The 20,053-nt window shown below is 42.7% G+C and overlaps 1 protein-coding gene across 1 annotated transcript in view; it reads left to right on the top strand.

Moving 5' to 3' along the window:
• FRAS1 (Fraser extracellular matrix complex subunit 1) overlaps positions 1–20,053 on the top strand; it is a 502,478-nt gene that overhangs the window by 398,949 nt on the left and 83,476 nt on the right. The window contains exons 39-47 of the mRNA XM_081584176.1: positions 2,924–3,072; positions 3,260–3,422; positions 5,282–5,417; positions 9,368–9,558; positions 10,782–10,935; positions 12,150–12,413; positions 14,843–15,031; positions 16,430–16,549; positions 17,069–17,248. Coding sequence (XP_081440302.1) covers positions 2,924–3,072; positions 3,260–3,422; positions 5,282–5,417; positions 9,368–9,558; positions 10,782–10,935; positions 12,150–12,413; positions 14,843–15,031; positions 16,430–16,549; positions 17,069–17,248 — 1,546 coding nt within the window. The remainder of the gene's footprint in view (positions 1–2,923; positions 3,073–3,259; positions 3,423–5,281; positions 5,418–9,367; positions 9,559–10,781; positions 10,936–12,149; positions 12,414–14,842; positions 15,032–16,429; positions 16,550–17,068; positions 17,249–20,053) is intronic.

The following is a 20,053-nucleotide window of genomic DNA, read 5'->3' as shown; positions in this document are numbered from 1 at the left end:
TCTTCTATTGAGGGAAAGAAAAAGAAGTCCCACAAGAGGAGGGTCTAACTCCCTTTTCATACATTTTAAAAAATATTACAACTACTTTACGGTAGTTTGCCAACAAAGTTCTGTATAATCAAAGCTATGGCTTTCTTAGTAGTCACATATGAATGTGAGAGTTGGACTATAACTCTCACCATTGAGTACCAATGAATTGATGCTTTCAAACTATGGTACTGGAAAAGATTCTTGAGAGTCCCTTGGATAGCAAGATCAAACCTGTCAATCCTAAAGGAAATCAATCCTGAATATTCATTCGAAGGCTGATACTGAATCTCCAATACTTTGGCTACCTGATGTGAAGAGCCAACTCATTGGAAAAGACCCTAATACTGGGAAAGATTGAGGGCAGGCAGAGAAGGGGGTGACAGAGGATAAGATGGTTGGAGGCATCACCAACTTAATGGATGTGAGTTTGAGCAAACTCTGGGAGATAGTGAAGGACAGAGAAGCCTGGCATGCTGCAGTCCATGGGGTTGCAAAGAATCCAACAGGACTGAGTAACAACAACAACAACAACAACTTTACAATAATATATCAAACTATACCAAGAGATTCTAGGAAGTAAAAAAGCAAGATCCATGGTGTGATGGTAAAACCAGGGACAGGATGAAAGAGGAGCATAAAATGTTAATCATCAAAGTTCTCATCCTTGTGTTGAATGGTGTGTCAATAGATGTATAGATAATAAAAAGGAAATGAAAAAGTGAATTAACACAAAATGGATAAGGTCTTCGAGTAGAAAAATTACACAAAGTCAAGGTCTATGTTCTTAAGAATTTTTCACCCACAGTATCTTGGATATCTCAAAGTAGTAATTTTCTTTAAACAATGTCAGCATTCAGAAAAAAAATCCAGCTGATTTCACACTGTTTCAAACCCAGCAGTCTCTTGAGATTTGAAAAATTAGAATAAGTTGGGCCTGACATGAGATAAGCATTTCTTTGCCAGATTTGCCAATGTGGAATTTAGAAGCTGTTCATTCTCATCAAGAGCCAGGAGCTCTGTCCTTGTAGTTTATCACCATCTTAGAACACAGTACCTTAGAACTCTCAGCTATCTTTTAAAAATTCCCCCTCAGAGGCTACTCACAGTGATATTATAGCAAGTAGTCTTTTGGAAGCCTGCATGTTGTATTTGATAACCCATGAAGGAAAATAGAGAAACTTTTAAAGTATAAATTTAGGGGCTGTTTTCTGAAGTTTTACAGCTTCAATAAATTTGAGTTTCCCTCCTTGTTACTGTCAAGTGATGTGAGGAAATATGGAAAATTCTATGATCTTGCCTTGAGGCTCTGAACTGCCAACTTAAAAAGGTCCCCAAGGATAGAAATGAGAACTGATCAAAACCTGCTCCCCCAGATCACCAGGCAGCCACGCTCACATTTCTGATCTCTGACCTCTGCTAACTGTACAACTTAGCCACGCAAGTTTGCATGTGAAAGTATACTTGGTCATGCAATATTTATCTTCATTGTTGCTGTGGTAAAGTGTAGAGTGCCCTCATGTTCACAGTCAGCTGGTCTAAAAGATGAATGACTCAGGGGATCTTTCCAAGAAGATGTTGCCTCCCTTCTAGATATTTCCAAAAATATCCTTGAAGAAAGAAGAAATTGTTTGTTAAGACATTCAGTTATTGTCCACGTAGAAACAGGAAGCCAATTTTATTTCTCAGTAAATAAACAGTGCAGAGGAAAGGGAAATGAATAGTCTTCATTAAGATTGGGCATCTCAGAGGTTGAGCATGCATAGGCTTGGTCAGAATGAAATTCATAATACTTCTTAAATTTTTCTGTTAAACTAAAACTTTTTATTGTGTGGACTATGTCCATCAGCAGACGAATGGATAAGGAAGCTGTGGTATATATACACAATGGAATATTACTCAGCCATTAAAAAAATACATTTGAATCGGTTCTATTGAGATGGATGAAACTGGAGCCCATTATACAGAGTGAAGTAAGCCAGAAAGAAAAACACCAATACAGTATACTAATGCATATGTATGGAATTTGAAAGATGGTAACGATAACCCTATATGCGAGACAGAATAAGAGACACAGATGCATAGAACAGTCTTATGGACTCTGAGGGAGAAGGTGAGGGTGGGACGTTCTGGGAGAACAGCATTGAAACATGTATATTATCATATGTGAAACAGAAAACCATTCCATGTTCGATGCATGAGACAAATGCTCAGGGCTGGGGCAATGGGATGACCCAGAGGGATGGGATGGGGAGGGAGGTGGGAGGGGGGTCCAGAAAAGGGAACACATGTAAACCCATGGCTGATTCATGTCAATGTATGGCAAAAACTACTACAATATTGTAAAGTAATTAGCCCCCAACTAAAATAAATAAATTTATTTAAAAAAAATAAAATAAAGTGAGTCCTTACCTTCCATTCTTCATTTCACTGAATTTTTAAATCATTGTCATCATATGTTAGAGTGGAGTTTTACCTATTTCCAAAAATTTTACCTTTTTCTAAAAAGCAAACTGTACTAAGAAACTCTAGAAGAAGCCTACAACTGTGTTTCTAGAAGAATGACTTATATATCTGACCATGTTTTGCACTTCACTAGATGCTTGTAATTAAAACAAAACCTTGTGTGGCTCTTACAGTAACCATAGGTCTTTCTTTCTTTCTTTCTTTTATGCTCCATAGTGCATTTCCCACTATTATCTTGAGCTACTCTTCAAAGACGACTGTCAAAGAGACATTTTAGGAGGAATAAATAGAGGGATTTTCATGCAGTTTAACATGGTATTGCTTAAGGAGATTTTTCATTTAGCAGAAAAAGGAGCACCCGTAATCTTTACTGAAAATATATCTTCCGGCAAATGTGCATTCATGTCTTGTATCATGTTTGCTTGATTAGGATGATTTTTCCTTCGACCCAGAGATCTGGATTCAGATAACTTCTCTGCCCATGTATGGTGCTCTCTTAAAAACCTCAGGACCTGAGGTGGAAGAACTCTCAGAGATTTCCAATTTCACAATGGAAGACATCAACAACAAGAAAATTAGGTATTATAACCACCTGGTACTACTTCACAGAATTTTTTTAAATTGTATTAAAATATGTAAGCAACTAACCAGTAGTTCCCTTGAAAGATTATGCTGCCTCTGGCCCCATTTTTAAACAGAGATTCAGACATCTTACTTGACCTGACAGTGAGGCTCATTCATTCCATTCTTCTCTTAACTTCTATAGGTATTTGGCTGCTTTTGAGACCAGTGGTCATCCGGTTACTGACAGCTTCCACTTCTCTGTCTCTGATATGGACCACAACCGTCTGGACAATCAGAAGTTTACCATCACCATCACGCCCGTCAAGGATCCACCCCCAGTCATTGCTTTTGCTGACCTTATCACGGTAAGCAGTTCAGATCAGTGAACTGTGGGTGTTATAGACAGCTGGAGTCTGCGCCAGAGTGAATGAAGGATTTCTACCTAAACTGGCTGTCAGGTCCTTCCCCTCAAATATCTAGGCCATAGAATCAAGCTATTATGGCTTTCAATCATGAGTTTTTCAAAAAGGATGAAAATAATTAAATGCATAAGATCAAATCATTATATCCACATGATTTAATTAGTCAACCAATATTTCTGTGCCAGACACAGATCTGTGTACAGTATTTTGTATACTATGCTAGATGTGTATAGTAGTAGGGGTGTAGAGATGTGTTTTTGAGGTGTTTATAGTCTAATGTTTGCAGCAACTAAAACATAGGAATATGGATAGTGTCCTGGGTCATATCTTAAATTGAGTTGATACTTATCTCTGTAAACAATATTGACAGTTCCTTGGTGTGTGGAGGATGAGGGGCCATGTAATGTACCCCTATTATGAAGTTACCCATACCTGAGTTCAAGTGCCAGTTCTGTTACTAGCTGACTGATCTTGGACCAATTATATAATCTTTCTTAGCCTCAGTTGCCTCAATTTTAAAGCGTTACTACTATTCCTATTACATACAGAATTATTCTGATGATGAATAAAATAACATTAAAAAGCCCCAGTACAGAACTGGCCCATAGTAGAGATTCCATAAAAGTTAATTCACTTTCTTGTTCCCTCTATGTACATACCATAATGCCCAAAACTCAGGATTTCTGATTTTGTTGAGCAACTGAAAATTTGTGGAACTGAGTTGTTTCTGAACGGTTCTGATATTCCACTCATCTTTTTCATGTCCACACTGGGGAAGCTGTTTGTACCTTCCCCATTCTCAGAGTCAGGGTGACCTTCCACTTTATAATTTGCAAATCGTCCTGTATTTAGCCAACAGTCATTCAGAAGTCAAGTTGCATATCCAGCAGGCTACAAAAAACGCTAGGCTCAAGTTGCAACGTTAGCATACAAAACAGGGCCCAACAGAAAAAAGGTAGCTGGGGCTACTGCTTTTACTTAAACCGATTTATTATTCTCCTTGACAGTAATGATAAGCACTAGCTTTCAGGTACGGTAAGCCCTGTCTTCCCTTGCAACTTTAAGCATACACTCTCACGGGATAAAGGGGACTTTATTTCTGGTGGGAACTCCTATAGGACAGGATGCGCTCACAGTATCCGAGGGAGGACTGGATGGATCATTCTGAAGCTGCGGACTTTTGAACGTTGATACGAAGGAAGGCAGTCCTCCTACCATGCAGCTGTTCCGAGGTGGGTGATTAGAATGGGCCGGAGCTGCTTTATAACCGGAGAAGGCAATGGCACCCCACTCCAGTACTCTTGCCTGGAAAATCCCATGGACAGAGGAGCCTGGTAGGCTGCAGTCCGTGGGGTCGCTAAGAGTCGGACACGACTGAGCGACTTCACTTTCACTTTTCACTTTCATGCATTGGAGAAGGAAATGGCAACCCACTCCAGTATTCTTGCCTGGAGAATCCCAGGGACGGGGCAGCCTGGTGGGCTACCGTCTATGGGGTCACACAGAGTCGGACACGACTGAAGTGACTTAGCAGCAGCAGCAGCAGCTTTATAACCAGATCCATCATGGGAGAAGCACAGCTCTGAAGGCAAACACGGACGTCACCGCGTCTGAGCATGGCTCTGAGAGGCACTGAAGGATGGCCGGACCCCAGCAGCTCGCACATTCCTCATCTTGTCTGTAGAGGATCTGCCTCCTCAAACAAGTGGAAGGTCACCCCAGGCAGCAATTTTCGATTCAGTTCTTTTTTACTGCAGTCCGCGCAACCACCCAAGGACTCTCTCCAATCTTTTCTTTCTTAGGTTGACGAGGGAGGGAGGACCCCACTCTCTTTTCACCATTTCTTTGCTGCTGCTGCTGAGGACAGTTTCCAGGAGGATGCTATCATTAAGCTAAGCGCCCTGCCCCAGTACGGCTGCATCGAGAACACGGGGACAGGTACCAGCCTGGCTGGAGAATTGTTCCAGACCTGGAGAGAAGAGGCAGGGTGGAGGGGGCTCACTGCCTGCAATTAACCTGCACAGGGAGAACCAAAGAGGGATGGAACCGTTTCCAAGAAATGGAAGGAAGGTCTTGTTGACTCAACAAATATTGACTGAGCATTTCCTGTATGTGAAGCAATTTTTTAAGCACTGGGGATAGATCAATAAGGGGCTTCCCTGGTGGCTTATTGGTAAAGAATCCGCCTGCAATGCAGGAGACACAGGAGACGTGGGTTCAATCCCTGGCTTGGGAAGATCCCCTGGAGGAAGGCATGGCAACCCACTTCAGTATTCTTGCCTGGGAAACCCCATGGACAGAGGAGCCTGGTGGGCTGTAGTCCATGCAGTTGCAAAGAGTCAGACACAACTGAAATGGCTGAGCATGCACACATATAGATCAGCAAACCAGACAGAAACCCCTACCTTTGTGGTGTCTTAGATCCTGGTGGGAGGAGATAGATAAGAAACCTAAGAAATAAGAAAATTGTGGAAGATGTTAGGAGGTCAATCAGTGCCATGGGGAAAACTAGAGCAGGGGAAAAGTGCCAGCTATTAGGACAGAGGGGCTTGGGGATTGCACTCGAAATTGAATGTCAAGGAAATAAGATTGTCTGTTGTTTTATTGTGAGGCAGCTACTGTTTAGCTGAACCAGAGCTGACATCTCAGCTTTTTCTAAATATATGACGTCAGTTGAAATGGGTGCTTGTCTGTCTGTGACCCTCTCCCCCACCATCTGCCCTGGACGCACTGCTCTTGGTGGTTATCACAGAGGAGGGAAGGGGAGGGGCGGGGACTGTCCACAGGCCCCCTGAGTCCACAGTGACTGGCAGTTGAGACAGCTCCTGGCAGGTGACCGTACCGTCGCCTATGCTGGGAGGCTCCTGAGTGCTAGTGCTGGGCTCTAATTGGTGTGCAGCTCGCAGCTCCCACAGAGAGGCTATTGACTGAAGGTGTCTGTGGCCGGCGTGATGCCTGGAATTTGAGCCTAGTTACCAGAAACTTATTTAGCAGGGGTCATGTTTTCCTAGAGAAAACCTTGAGTCTTTTCCCCGTCTTGCTTTGCAGTGTGTGCCCTTAGATTTGTTTATTGCTGAGTTAGATTTGGGCTTCTCTTGTGTCTCAGCTGGTAAAGAATCCACCTGCAATGCGGGAGACTTGGGTTCGATCCCTGGATTGGGAAGATCCCCTAGCGAGGGGAAAGGCCACCCTCTCCTGTATTTGAGAGGCAGTGGATTATAAAAGAGGAATAAGATACAGCCCCAGCCTCCCGTGGGAGACAGATACGAAGACTGATAAGTTACAATGATGAAACTCCAGGACAGGGAAAGGAGCAAAGCACGGAGAAAGGACGTAGGACAAAGCAATTACTTCTTCCTGGGAAGGCGGGAATGTCTGAGGAAGGGTTAGTGAAGGAAGAGCATAAGCAAAAGTGGGGAATCAGAAAAGGACGGCTGCCCCCAGCCTTCTCGTCTCTCCGGGTGTTTCTAATACGGCTTTCTGTTTTATGTGCATGCAGAGGACTATTTCACTGGTCCAGAAGTCAAATTTCTGGCAGTCTAGCCTCTCTTAAAGTGGTTCTCAAACTTTAATGCTCATAAGACTCACCTGGAGGGCCTGAGCAAACACAGTTTCCTGGGCAGCAACCCCCGAGTTCCTGTTGGAGGAGGTTGGTGAGATACATGCATTAGCATTTCTCACTGGCTTACAGGTGGTTCCATTACTGCTGGTCCAGGGACCACACTTGGAGACCCAATGCTCTACATTAGTATGAACCTGGAAGTAAGGAAAAGATGTTCAGGGGGGCAAAGCATTGTCCTAACACACATCACGTAAGGTCCTACCCTTTGCTTCATGGGCTTTCAGAATGGAGTCTTATTTTATACTTATGAAACTAGCTACCTACATTCAGAGTCCAGCTGACCAAAAGAACATCTTTTTAAGAACATTAGAAGAAGAAAAATCTTTAAGTTCACACTAGCACAAGAACAGAATAGTCATATTGTTCGGTATAAAATCTAACAGCATGGAATCTACATTCCTTTAGTACCAGCACAACTAGTGAAAGTCATGCAGTCGTGTCTGACACTTTGCAACCCCATGGTCTGTATAGTCCATGGAATTCTCCAGGCCAGAATACTGGAGTGGGTAGCCTTTCCCTTCTCCAGGGGATCTTCCCAACCCAGGGATCAAACTCAGATGTCCTGCATTGCAGGCAGATTCTTTACCAGCTGAGCCACAAAGGAAGCCCAAGAATACTGGAGTGGGTAGCCTATCCTTTTTCCAGAGGGTCTTCCCAACCCAGGAATCGAACTGGGGTCTCCTGCATTGCAGGCGGATTCTTTACCAACTGAGCTAATACGGAGGATGGTGCACAACTAGGGCCCACCTTAATTACCTGTTGGACACCGCTGTGTTCCAGCACAGTGCAATAATAGATGTTCATGATATAGCCTCCACACATCAAGAACTATTTAATTTGCACATAGTATATTCTATTTAAGAAAGCAAGGAAGCTCATTAATAAGAATGGTTTACATGAAAAAATAGAAGGTGCAGTTTTAAGAATCAAAAGGATTGATGCTTAAAGCTTCAGTGACAGATTCACTTGTTGAATAGCTTGTTTTCTAATGATAGAATGTCATTCTATTTGAATACATTTTTAGGCTTCACTTAGTGAATTTTTGACCCAAATAAAGATGCAATATTTCTTATATTTATAGTGATAAGTAGAAAGAGGAAGTTAAAGTTTTAAGGAATTATAGCAATTCCTTTTGGAAACTGAACTGTATGCCCTACGGGTTATCAGGTCACTAATCACTTAGACTCCTCTATGCTTCTGGTATCAAGAGGAATCAAATCTGAGGGGTAAAATTTAAGAAAATTCACATCATTGAAAAAGAGAATATTTGTCTTGAATTCTTGTCACAAACAAGTTGTAAATAAAACGTTTTCATTCCTACTTTTTCAATTGGGAGGTCAACAAAAAATGACCCTGTCTGTCTTCCACTAGGAAGTCAGTGGCCTTTTAATATATGACCTCATCTTTGCAAAGACCATGGAAGAGGGAAAGAGAAAGTATTATTGCTTTCAGATCTTCTATCTACACTTTTCTTTGTTGATGTGTATCTAGGGAGTGTTTGAGAATACAGGGGTTTCTTTTTTTCTCCTCTCTTTAGAAGAAAATGTAACCATTTAAAATCAATCATTTAGAGAGATTTAGACCAAAAAAGAGACAAGTCATCCAACATTTAGACAGTGCTTATTCTTTCCCTTGGCCTTTGGGGTTAGAATGAAAAGAAGAGATAACCAGCACTTTCCATGAAACTCTGAATGATATTTGAGTCTCAGTACCTGAACTACACCTGAGCTCCGGATGGTCCCTGAACATCACAGTGGCCCTAGTGTACCATCCCAGGGGCTGAGCACTAGCCCATGAAGTTACTAGAGGTTTCTTGATGAACTCAATTGTCAAATGAAAACATGCTTAAGGAGATATTTCATAGATTTAAAGATATACAGTTCACCTTTTCTTGTGTAGAGAAAAAAGCTTCCTCTTGCAAAATGGTTTTGAAATTGACTAAAGTGTAAAACTTTTACTCCTATGTCAATATTTGCCCCATGACTTATTTTATCAAATATTTCTAACAAAACAACCACTGATTCTGTTCTCTATTAAATATTAGCATTCTGAGTACTTTCATACATGCAATTCATTTGATTCCCATTTACTGATGAGAAATAGTGGGGAAACTGGGGTCCCACCCAAATCTTCAAATTCCATTCTCCCACCTTTATTCTCAAACATGTTTCATCTTTTGTTGATAGTGCTGTCATGCTTTCTGGTTCAGCTCAGAAAGCAGGAATTTATGGATCAAGATAAAAGTTCCCTCTTGCTGTTGATACAGGTGATAGGTTTGGCCCTGGAACTACCAGTGACCTAGAGGCATCGTTCCCTGTTCAAGATGTCCTGGAAAACTACATTTACTACTTTCAGAGTGTTCATGAAAGCATTGAGCCAACCCACGATATTTTCAGTTTTTATGTAAGTGATGGAAACAGTCGATCAGAAGTCCACAGCATCAACATCACCATCGAGGTAAAGATTGGGGAAGGTGGAAAAGTTGGGCCTTTGACCACAATATCCCATCTTTAGATAGCTTCAAAAGAACTCAAAAACAAAGAAAATTGGGTTGGACCTTCAATTTTAGAGGTCAATTTAAAAAAACATGACCCTGACCTTTAGGGAACTTGTAGAATTAAGGCTGACATTTGGAGATGGTATGACTTGGAAATCTGAATTTCCATTTTAGGATAAAATCTGTCTGGTCTGTGTGAAGACAGTTTGTTCTCACAGAGAAAAAGAGAAAACTTGCTAGCCTCATATGAGGTGAAAAGTAACATGCTTATTTTTCCCTGCAATTATTGTATGTAGTGCTATGGCATACTCGCTTTTTCTAACATTTTAGCGCACTTATTCGTCACACTATAACATTAAAGAAATGTGTTCCCTGATGCTGTATTTATTCTCTTTTGAGCAGCTACATAGGCTTGCTCTGTCACCCCGAGGAGAGAGAGAGATAAAAGATAAAACTCAGAATGGAATACCCTCTGCCTTGAGAAAACAAAACATGGCACTCTCAGCACCCTTGGGGGACATGGGTGGAGAGGAGCTGACTTCTGGTGGGGCTGATCAGGCAGACAGTTTAAACACCTGTACTTTCAAATCTGTGTCCTCTATCACAGGTTCTAAGACACGTATGATTTCAAAAAATGTGCCCTGTTATCCCCCCCAGTACACTTGTACTTGTCTAACCACATGTCCATATTTCTGGCATCTGGAAAATGCCATCATCATACCTATGGAGAATGCCTGAGATTTCTGTAGCATGTCCATCAAGGGGCTATCTGGTTTATGTGATCTGCTCAGCTTTCAACGTAACCATTTTGAGTGAGAATTAAAGACAGTGACATATTAGATGCAAACTATATACATAAAATAAACAGTAAGGATTTACTATATAGCACAGAAAACTATGTTCAATATCTTGTAATGACCTATAATGGAAAATAATCTGAAAAAATACATAACTGAACTGCTTTGGTATACACCTGAAGCTAACACAATATTGTTAATCAACTATATTTCAATAAAAATACAGTAACAACAACAATAATAATAATAAGAGATGATGACACCTTAAGTGCTATTTCAGTAGTGAAAGTTGATGTGATAGTGTTACTGTCTTTGAATAGTGTGTGCTCTTTTTTTCTTCTTAAACCAGTATCTGTATGAGACCTAATATTTTATGCTTTAATCAGAGGAAGAACGACGAGCCTCCCAGAATGACCTTGAGGCCCCTTGGCGTGCAGCTGAGCTCAGGAGTGGTGATAAGCAATTCTTCTTTGAGCCTGCAAGATCTGGACACTCCAGATAATGAGCTGATTTTTGTATTGACAAAAAAGCCTGGCCACGGTAGGACACAACTGCTATGGGAAGCTTCTTAATTGAGGTGCTCGATGGGTTAGTAAAATAAACACGTAGATTTCAGCTGATCATTCCTCTACCTTCCTGGTGTATAGTCCATTCTTTGCATCAGGGTATAATCAAATTCACAGCTAGTTTATATTCTTTGGGGTCACCATAGACTGGTTGCTCTAAAAGCCTGACTCCTGGGTAATTGGTGTCTCTGAAATTCAATTTCAGCTGTTTTCTTGCTTTCTTATGTAGCCTCAGGCAGAACAAGTTTTCAGAATCTGCACATCCTCTTCTTGGAGGGAGCATCATTGCTTGATCATCCTGGGCTATTTCATACAAAGAACAGAATAGCCACCTTATAATTAATTACAAAAGGTGTTCATTTCAGGTTAGAGGTGTGGTAGATAATCTTTATGAGCTCATTTGTTTTGCAAAGAAAGCACTTTTCCTGATTAAACTAGAGGTTTGAAACACCACCATGGTAATCTTTTACCTACTTCCTTTCTAAGTGCCATCTACCTAGTATTAGCTAAAGCTCTGCAATTCTCATCTCCTAAGTGGTGGCTTGGCGTCCTAATGGCTATTGACCTCTTACATATGAAACTATTCCTGTCGATGGAGAGTTCACCAGAGAAGCTGTTGGTCATTACATTTTAGCTTGCCTCCATCCACTTTCACTTTTTTAAATGAAACACTGTGTTTCATTGCATACACATGACCCTTGAAAATAGAAAACTATGCCTCAGCCCAAGGATGCTTAGTGTCTTTCTGAACATAAAAGGAATTTAATATAAACTCCTCTGTCTCATCCCAGACGCCTCAGGAGGAAGGCAGCAAGTGGAGAGTGCTATTTTCACCTTACAGAAGGGGAAAATAAGGCTTAGATAGTGAAGTGAGTTTGAATTCGTGGAGAGAGATTTGATTCCTAAGCCACAGTATTTCCGTATCCATCTGTGTCCCCTTAAGAGATTTTTAATCAGGAAAAATGGGACTTTATCTTCTTTGTTTCGAGATGAGGTCATAGAGCATCACACTGGGCTTTTGTATAAAATTCTGAGTTGTTGGTGGTCACTTATGCATGTGCAATCAACACCCCCGAGGGGCTTGGCATTCTACCCAAGCTCAAAGTTGACAAAATCAGATCATGTTTTAGTGCCATATTTGCTCTACCATTGTTTCTTTCTTTATTTTTTTTTCACTTCCTTCCTCAGGTCACCTGCTCCAGAGGCAAACTGCTTCTGAACCTCTGGAGAAAGGGAGGGTTTTGGCCCAGGGCTCCTCCTTCACCTACCAAGATATCCTGGCTGGGCTGGTTGGGTACATGCCTGGTGGTCCAGGTGTGGCAGTGGATGAGTTCCAGTTCTCCCTCACTGATGGCCTCCACATGGACACAGGGACAATGGAGATATACATAGAAGTGCCTACAAGTGACACCCCCCACCTGGCTGTAAACCGAGGCCTCCAGCTCTCAGCAGGTAGCACAGGCACGGAAGAGAGTGGCCATGGTTTCTTCTTTGTTCCTGTGTAATGCTTCCTTCCATGTCAGCAGTGTGGAGGATCTTGAACTTGGTGTGCAGAGTTTAGGGAGACCTGCTGTTTTGGGCACACTAAGCATTGTGAATGACAAGTGTGAAATTTCTTTGGACCAGATGCCTGTGTCTATGAATATGAGGAAAGACTGAGAAGAGCTTATAGTATTTCCAGGGTCCTCAAAATATTCATTTATCCAACTACTTGTAGGTCCCGATCTCTTAGAACATTGCCACTGTCCAACCAACCCTACAGAAACAAACAACAAAATCTAGCAGGATTTTCAACATGCTTTTTTTTTTTTCTTTGAAGTCGTGGAGGGGCAATTGCACTGAAGGACCTGTGACAGCTGTGGGTCTTGGAGTCACTTTGCAGTTGGAAGTTACTTGTAGAGAGTGGACCTTTGGTCCACAGAGCATCTATAGCACACTGGACTTTTGTTTGCTTGTCTGTTCTTAGTTTCACATGTATTTTGTAGTGAAAAATATTTAGTAGAACGGTATTTGAAAATGTGGAAATTCCCAAAGGTCCCAAGTATTAGGTCTGGGTCTTAGCTTTGCCCTATTTACAAGCTAATGAGTTGGCCTATTACTCTTTCATGGATGCTGGTCAAACACCAGCATGAGATTCCTTGTTGTTTTTATTTAGTCCCTAAATCATGTCTGACTCTGTGACCCAGTGGGCTGTAACCTGCCAGGCTCCTCTGTCCATGGGATTTCCCAGGCAAGGATACTGAAGTGGGTTGCCATTTCCACTCCAGGGGAATCTGCCTGACCCAGGGATTGAACCTGCATCTCCTCGATTGCAAGCGGATTCTTTACTGCTGAGCCACGGGGGAAGCTGAGATTCTTTGGTCAGAAATAAAGTACTCTGTGACAATGCCCTCCAAGTCCCACAGGGGTGATGCAGAGGGCCCAGATGAATACATTTGTGTGCAGGTGATGAATTACTGAAGAGGAACCTTGAGCTTGGGAATTCTCCCTGTTATAGTAGCGATAAGCAAGCCTGATCTTTGTCCCAGAGGAATGTGTCACCTCATCCCTCAGGGATGCTCACTGAGACTGGCCCAGAGAACGAGTGGTCAAACTTTGCATTCTTGGCATTACCCAGCAAAAACATACAGAGACGCTCAGGGCCCATGGCAGATTGCTGCTCCACAGACCAGGTTACATTACACATGAGTAACTAGGACCTACTTTATCAGAATTTACTGTTTTAATATGAGAAATGAGCTAAAGAAGAGAACAAAGAGGAAGGCCCTGAGAAGAGGTGCTTGCCAGGAGGGACAGCCCCAGGTGGCTCAGTCGTAAAGAATCCACCTGTCAATGCTAGAGACTCCAAAGATGCAGGTTCGATGGGGTCGCAAAGAGTCGGACATGACTGAGCACACACACGTGCCCTGTGCCTTGTCTCTGTCCCCAGCACCTGGGCAGTCTTCCAGGACCCAGCATTCAGGTCTCCCTGCTCTATGTCTCTCATCATAGCCTCTATCTTGAGGAACAGTGATTCTGACTATTCGGTGTGAGACGGTAACCAGGTATGTTTGTGATTTTATGTAAAGCTGGTTTTTTAGTTTGTTTGTTTGTTTTTTAATGATTTGGTGATCCTTAAGACAGTAAATAAATTAGGTCCAAGCTAGTCTCATTGTCGTTCTGAGAGCCATTTACATCACAGAGCTAGAAGTTCAGAACATAGATTTAGATACTAACTGAAAGGTCAAGGGAGAGAGCAAGCATGCGCAGAGAGTGAAATTGGATCAGAAGAAAAAGGGGCTCAGATCTAAACTCAAGGTGAAAGTCGCCCAGCCGTGTCCGACTCTTTGCGACCTCATGGACTATACAGTCCATGGAATTCTCCAGGCCAGAATGCTGGAGTGAGCAGTCATTCCCTTCTCCAGGGGATCTTCCCAACCCAGGGATCGAACCCAAGTCTCCCGCATTGCAGGCGGATTCTTTACCAGCTGAGCCAAACTCAAGGGGTGATTAGAAAATTGGGAAGTTGGGACTATTCACTTAGGGAAATTAAAATGTATTCAGCTGGAACCAGAAGGGCAAGCAGTTGATATTTTTGTTTTATTTTCTAAAGGAAGGAAATTATTTTATTTATTTATTTATTTGGCTGAGCTAGGTCTTCATTGCTACATGTGAGGTTTGCAGTATGTGGAATCTAATTCTCTGACCAGGGATCGAACCCTGGGCCCCTGCATTGGGGAGCATGGAATCTTAGCCACTGGACCACCAAGGAAGTCCCATAGCTGATACTTCCTTAGACTGGGGAGTGTGTGATAATTTAGTCTCCAGTCGCCTAAAATCACTTGACCTGCTCTCCAAAAGCAATAATGGGGAAAGACCTAGTCTCTCCCATTCTCTTCCAGGATCCATAGCAACCATCACAGAACGGCACTTGAAAGTGACAGATCCTGACTCAGATGACCATCAGGTGATGTACATCTTAAAGGAAGATCCTGGAGTAGGGCGCCTGCAGATGGTAAAGCGTGACAGCCTAGAGCAGATCTCCATTAGAGGCCCCATCCGAAGTTTCACCCAGGCTGACATCAGTCAAGGTCAGGCACTTCTCCTACCCAGACTTGCAGAAACTCCACCCCCTGTAGTCAAATGGGAATTGGTGCCTGGTAGCCAATGACAGCAAACTGCACACTCTTGTTTTGAATTAAGAGCTGAGTTATAGCTTCATTTATTATTACTTGTCTCCTCCATTTTTTGGTTTGAAAAAAAACTTTCATTCTTGGCTAAAATGTTCTCATGCTTTGACATAGCCTTGATGAAATTGGGGGCTATTATAGAGGAAAAAATCATTTTGACTTGCTGTGATGCTAAAAAGTGTATGAGAGAGAGAGAGAGAAAAAAAAGTGAATTGGGATGGATTAAGGTGAAAATTATGCCTGCCTTAGGTGAACAATTTATATCTCTTTCCAGCTCCCCAAAGAGCACAAGTTAATGAACTAAGCAAAATGGAAGGGCATAAATCGGAGCTGCCTCAGGGAGATTACATAGCTCATCCCTCCTCCAGGAAATGCTGATGTAATGTGAAAGCATAAATGTTAAATGCTACGTAGTTACGTACAGTGCTTTCAGGGGTAAGAAAGGAAAAGAAGTTACATGTTGAACGAGAAGTAATCCAATGTCAGGTGATGATGTACAATTTCCGTTTAAAGGTAGAAACATGCTCCCCTAGGACCAGAATATAGGTCCTGTCTGTGCACTCATGCCTAGAATTGATAGCAACCCAAATATCATTGGACCTGTCTGTACTTTAGTGAAGGGAGTGGAATAATTCCTTGGTTATTCCTTGCCTCAGTGTCCCTTTTTAGAATATGAGAGCAGGCACTTCTTCCCAGATGTTTGGTTATATTTACATTGCTAGATCCTTATAAGTGATGCTATGGGTTAACAAAAATATAATATATTGGGTTTTTCCCTTTGGGTCCAGTTGACATCTGGATAGAGTTTATTCATTTTATCTGTTTCTTTGTTGATTCATTATATCCCACACCTTTCCTAAAATGATTTAAGACTGGGGAGCGGGAGTGACACTTTAGGGGAGCACATGGTCTGTGGCTCTCTGTCCTCCTGCCCTGTGACATGGATCGATAACAGGGCTACACTGGTGATGTGTGTCTGGTCAGTGCCCATTTTCCATGTGGGCAGTTTTGCTGACCTCATGACTCATGAGGCTTCCTTAGAGCCTTCCACCGATGCTGAGCCTCAGCTGTAAGCAATGCTTGGGGTGATTTTATCATGAAGTCACTGATGATGAGGCTGTCACTAGATGAAAGGGAGGAAATGAAAACGTTAGAGTAAAGTGTCAAAGGCAATGTCAAAGTGAGAGGAGGGTAATTGATTCATTGGTGTGACTACCTATCGAATTCTCACCTGACATTTCAGAAATAAGGCCAGAAAACACTAAATAGCAAACCGTGATCTTCTTGTCCTTGTTACAGGCCTTATAGAATACAGTCATGGGAAAGGAGAATCTGGCGGAAACTTTGCTTTTAAATTTGATGTGGTTGATGGAGAAGGCAACAAATTGATTGGCCAGTCATTTTCCATCAGGGTTTCAGGTAAGGGGGCAATTGGGTGTTTGAAAGTTCTCCAGCAGTTCTGAGGTCGTGTGGTGCATACCTTGAGGCTTCAGCCTTTTCTTTACTGGCTTGTATGGAAATCTGAAATCCTCTCACCTCTGTTGTGCAATGCTGTGACTCTTTGATGCACTTTCTGAGGGTCAGACCTGGGGATTATGTTGATTATTTTGATTTTACTCCTGGACACCAGGCCCAGAATTGAAAAAAGAAGAAGCATAAAAGGTTGCTGTTGTTGTCAGTCTCTAAGGTGTGTCCGACTCTTTGCGACCCCATGCGCTGCAGCACGCCAGGCTCCTCTGTCCTCCACTACTTCCTGGAATTTGCTCAAATTTCTGTCCATTGAGTCGATGGTGCTATCTAACCATCTCATCCTCTGCCACACCCTTCTCCTTTGGCCTTCAATCTTTCCCAGCATTCAGGGTCTTTTCCAATGAGTCAGGTCTTCAAATCAGGTAGCCAAAGGATCACATTTCATGTTACTCTTTCTGATATTTTCAGAAGACAAATCCCCACCAGTCATCATCACCAATAAAGGGCTATTCTTGGACGAAAATTCGGTGAAGAAGATCACCACTCTGCAACTCTCTGCCACTGACCAGGAGACTGGACCCACAGAACTGGTCTACAGAATCACCAGAGAGCCCCAGCTGGGCCACCTGGAACACACAGCGTCACCAGGTAAGCCCATCATCTCTGACTTCATCAGACCAGAGCTGAGATTTAGTAAGTGCTGGGGGAGCCATATCATGTGTACACGTTCACCTCGAACCTGCCTGTATTATGTATTTTTGGCATCACTATTTCTGACCATTGTATACTGCCTTGCATTATACTTAGAACACAGTGTACTCCATACTTACTTGCTGGAAGTTGATTTGATAATTACAATTTGATGTAAGCAGTCTTATCTCCAACACTAGAATTCAACACATAGAAAGTGAGCATGCATATTGAATAAGATCCTGGTTCAGCTGCTACAGAGGAAGAAAAAGAAATGAATGAGACATTACCCCAACCGTTAGAGTCTTCTGTTGGGTGAGATAAGGAGCCTTTGCATATAACCATATGTAAGTGAAGAAGATGGCAGGTATTTTAAGAACTGTATAAGCCTGCCATCGTAGGAGTTCGAAAGCAAAAGAGGCGATATCAGATGGGAAGGTGCTCAGAGGTGGTGTTTAAGAGTGCCCTTGAAAGATAGAATTTGGGCTGACAGAAATTGTGTTATTTCCAGAGATAGGAACAGCATGTGGACTCATTCCAAAAATTATGAGTGGGCCAGTTTTGCTAAAGCATATATTCTGAAAATAGTAGTAGATTGGGTTCATGGGTAGACTGAGATTTTATGATGGGTCTTCAGAGTGGCGATCAGTAATCCCTATTTAATTCAATAGGCAATAAGGAGGCCCTGCAGAATTTTGAACAGGGAAGGGAAGTGAATTCCTCTAGTGTCCAATAGGATAAACTGAAAGAAAGGAAGAAAAAGGAGGCAGTGACAGTAGGTAGGAAGTTTAGCATTTGGCCAGATGGGAGCTAGTGATGCTTCAGGCAGTGGGGCAGCCTCCACATGGGAATAATAAGATGAAAATAATAAAAGAGATTACACCTGCTACCTAGTAAGTATCCAGTAAACAGTAGTTGGTGGAAGGAAAGAAGGAAGGAAAGAGTTAATTTCAGGAGGAGAAACTATAGAATTTGGCAACTTAAACGAATGTGAAGGACAAGAGATATTTGCTGAATAAACAACCTAAAGATAGAATTGTCTTTATTTTGTCCATCATAGAAGCAGTGTCAGCTTGCAGGAAATTTAGATCATTGGTTTTCTTTGGATTTCAGGTTACAGATTTTTCTTGCATTCAACCAGGGAAATAGCAAAATAGAGGAAGTACTTGCCCTGATGCTGGGGGTCAGACAGTAGGCAAACAAGCAAGTATATATATCATGTCAGTGGTGATGAGTTATAGAGTGAAATGAGAGCATTCCTGGGGTACAGGGACCAATGAGGTGAGGAAAGGCCTCCTAATCGTAAGATGACATTTGAGCCCAGATCTGAAGAAAGTAAGGGAGCCAGCCATGCTGACATATAAGGAAAGAGCATTCAGCATCTTTCCAGGGCATCAGTGAATGTCAACATCCTGAAATGGGATCAGCCAAGTCCATCATGTTCCAATTGCAGCAAGGAGACCAGTGTGTCTGGGGCGGGGTGAGTAGAGGAGAGAGTGGAGGTGGGTGATATGGTAGAGGGGGATATGGTGGAGATGAGGGAGGCAGACCATGTCTGGGTCCAGCATGATAGTGGGGGAAGGAGTGTTGTGTGTATGTTGGGAGGGCACGGGGAAGGCTGGACAGACTGGCCTGAATCCCTAATGCAAATTAAAGCCCATGCCCTTGCCTTTTGTCCCAAAGTTCCTGGGGGCAGTATGCAGATCAGCATTCCCAAGACCTTGGCTGCAAGAGACATTTGATAACTAATTCATGAGCTAATTGCTTCTGCCAGAATTCTGTCAGGTTGCTGATTATATCTCTCCAAAGATGAAAGGGCAGACTCTTGGCTGTTGTGTTGGGGCAACTGCAGTGACACTTTACAGTGCTCCAAAAGGCTTGGAGCTTCATGCAAGGCCCTGCCAGCTACTGGTGAGACCCTGGCTCTTCTCAGCTGTGTCATGTTCTGGGGGAGGCGGCTCCAAATATGCCTTTTCTGTTTTTTAAAGTCTCCACCTTTGCTGGGCTTAAATCCGGGATGCCAGTACCTGGCTAGCACTGCTCAGGGGGCCACCCGTAACAGATCCCCCTTCTCCCTCCTCTCGGGAAAGCAGACTCTAAAACAGAGGGAGGCGTGCTTCCCTGCCCTTTCCCACCAGGCTTGCCTTCCTCATCTACATGCTCTCCTGCGCCCACCAGTTCTTCTCAATCCTCCTGTTTTTAGAAATTCTAAATAGACCAGACAAGACGATCTTTACTCCTGGAGGGTCCTGTCCATTTTTAATGAGCAGGACTTCCCTGCCTATCTCATACTACCAGCCCTGCTGTCCATTCTAGAGAATCTAGTCAGCCTTCTCTCCTTCCCTGTCTCTCCTAAGTGGAACTGGATTCATGAATTTGATTCTTTTTAAATGTCAAATATTTCCCTTCAGAGGAAGTCCGTGTTGATTATGGATCACCCTCTCGGAAGGCAATTGGCTCCTGCTTGGAGAAAACCACCTCACCCCATTTGTCTCGGGGTGAGGATGGGTCTACCTGGACCCAGAACCTCTTTCCAAACAGAGCAGAACAGTTTTTAGACCCATGTCTCTGTGCAGGCGCTGAGCTATTTGGGGACTGGAGGCCCCTGGGAATTATCATTTGCCACCAGTGCTTGCAGACATCCTCTTGATGGTTAACTATGAAATGGACTAGTCTTAGTCAGCTCTCTTAGTCAGCTGATTGTTCTCTTTAGATAGAAAAGGTGTGAAGGTCCTCTCTTCTTTCCCCAAGAAGACACAGGGA

The sequence above is a fragment of the Giraffa tippelskirchi genome, chromosome 1 (assembly GCF_054371585.1).
Source record: "Giraffa tippelskirchi isolate mGirTip1 chromosome 1, T2T-mGirTip1v1.2.pri, whole genome shotgun sequence".
Classification (NCBI taxonomy): domain Eukaryota; kingdom Metazoa; phylum Chordata; class Mammalia; order Artiodactyla; family Giraffidae; genus Giraffa; species Giraffa tippelskirchi.
Note: the sequence above shows the minus strand (reverse complement) of the source record. Positions and strands in the feature narration are given on the sequence as shown.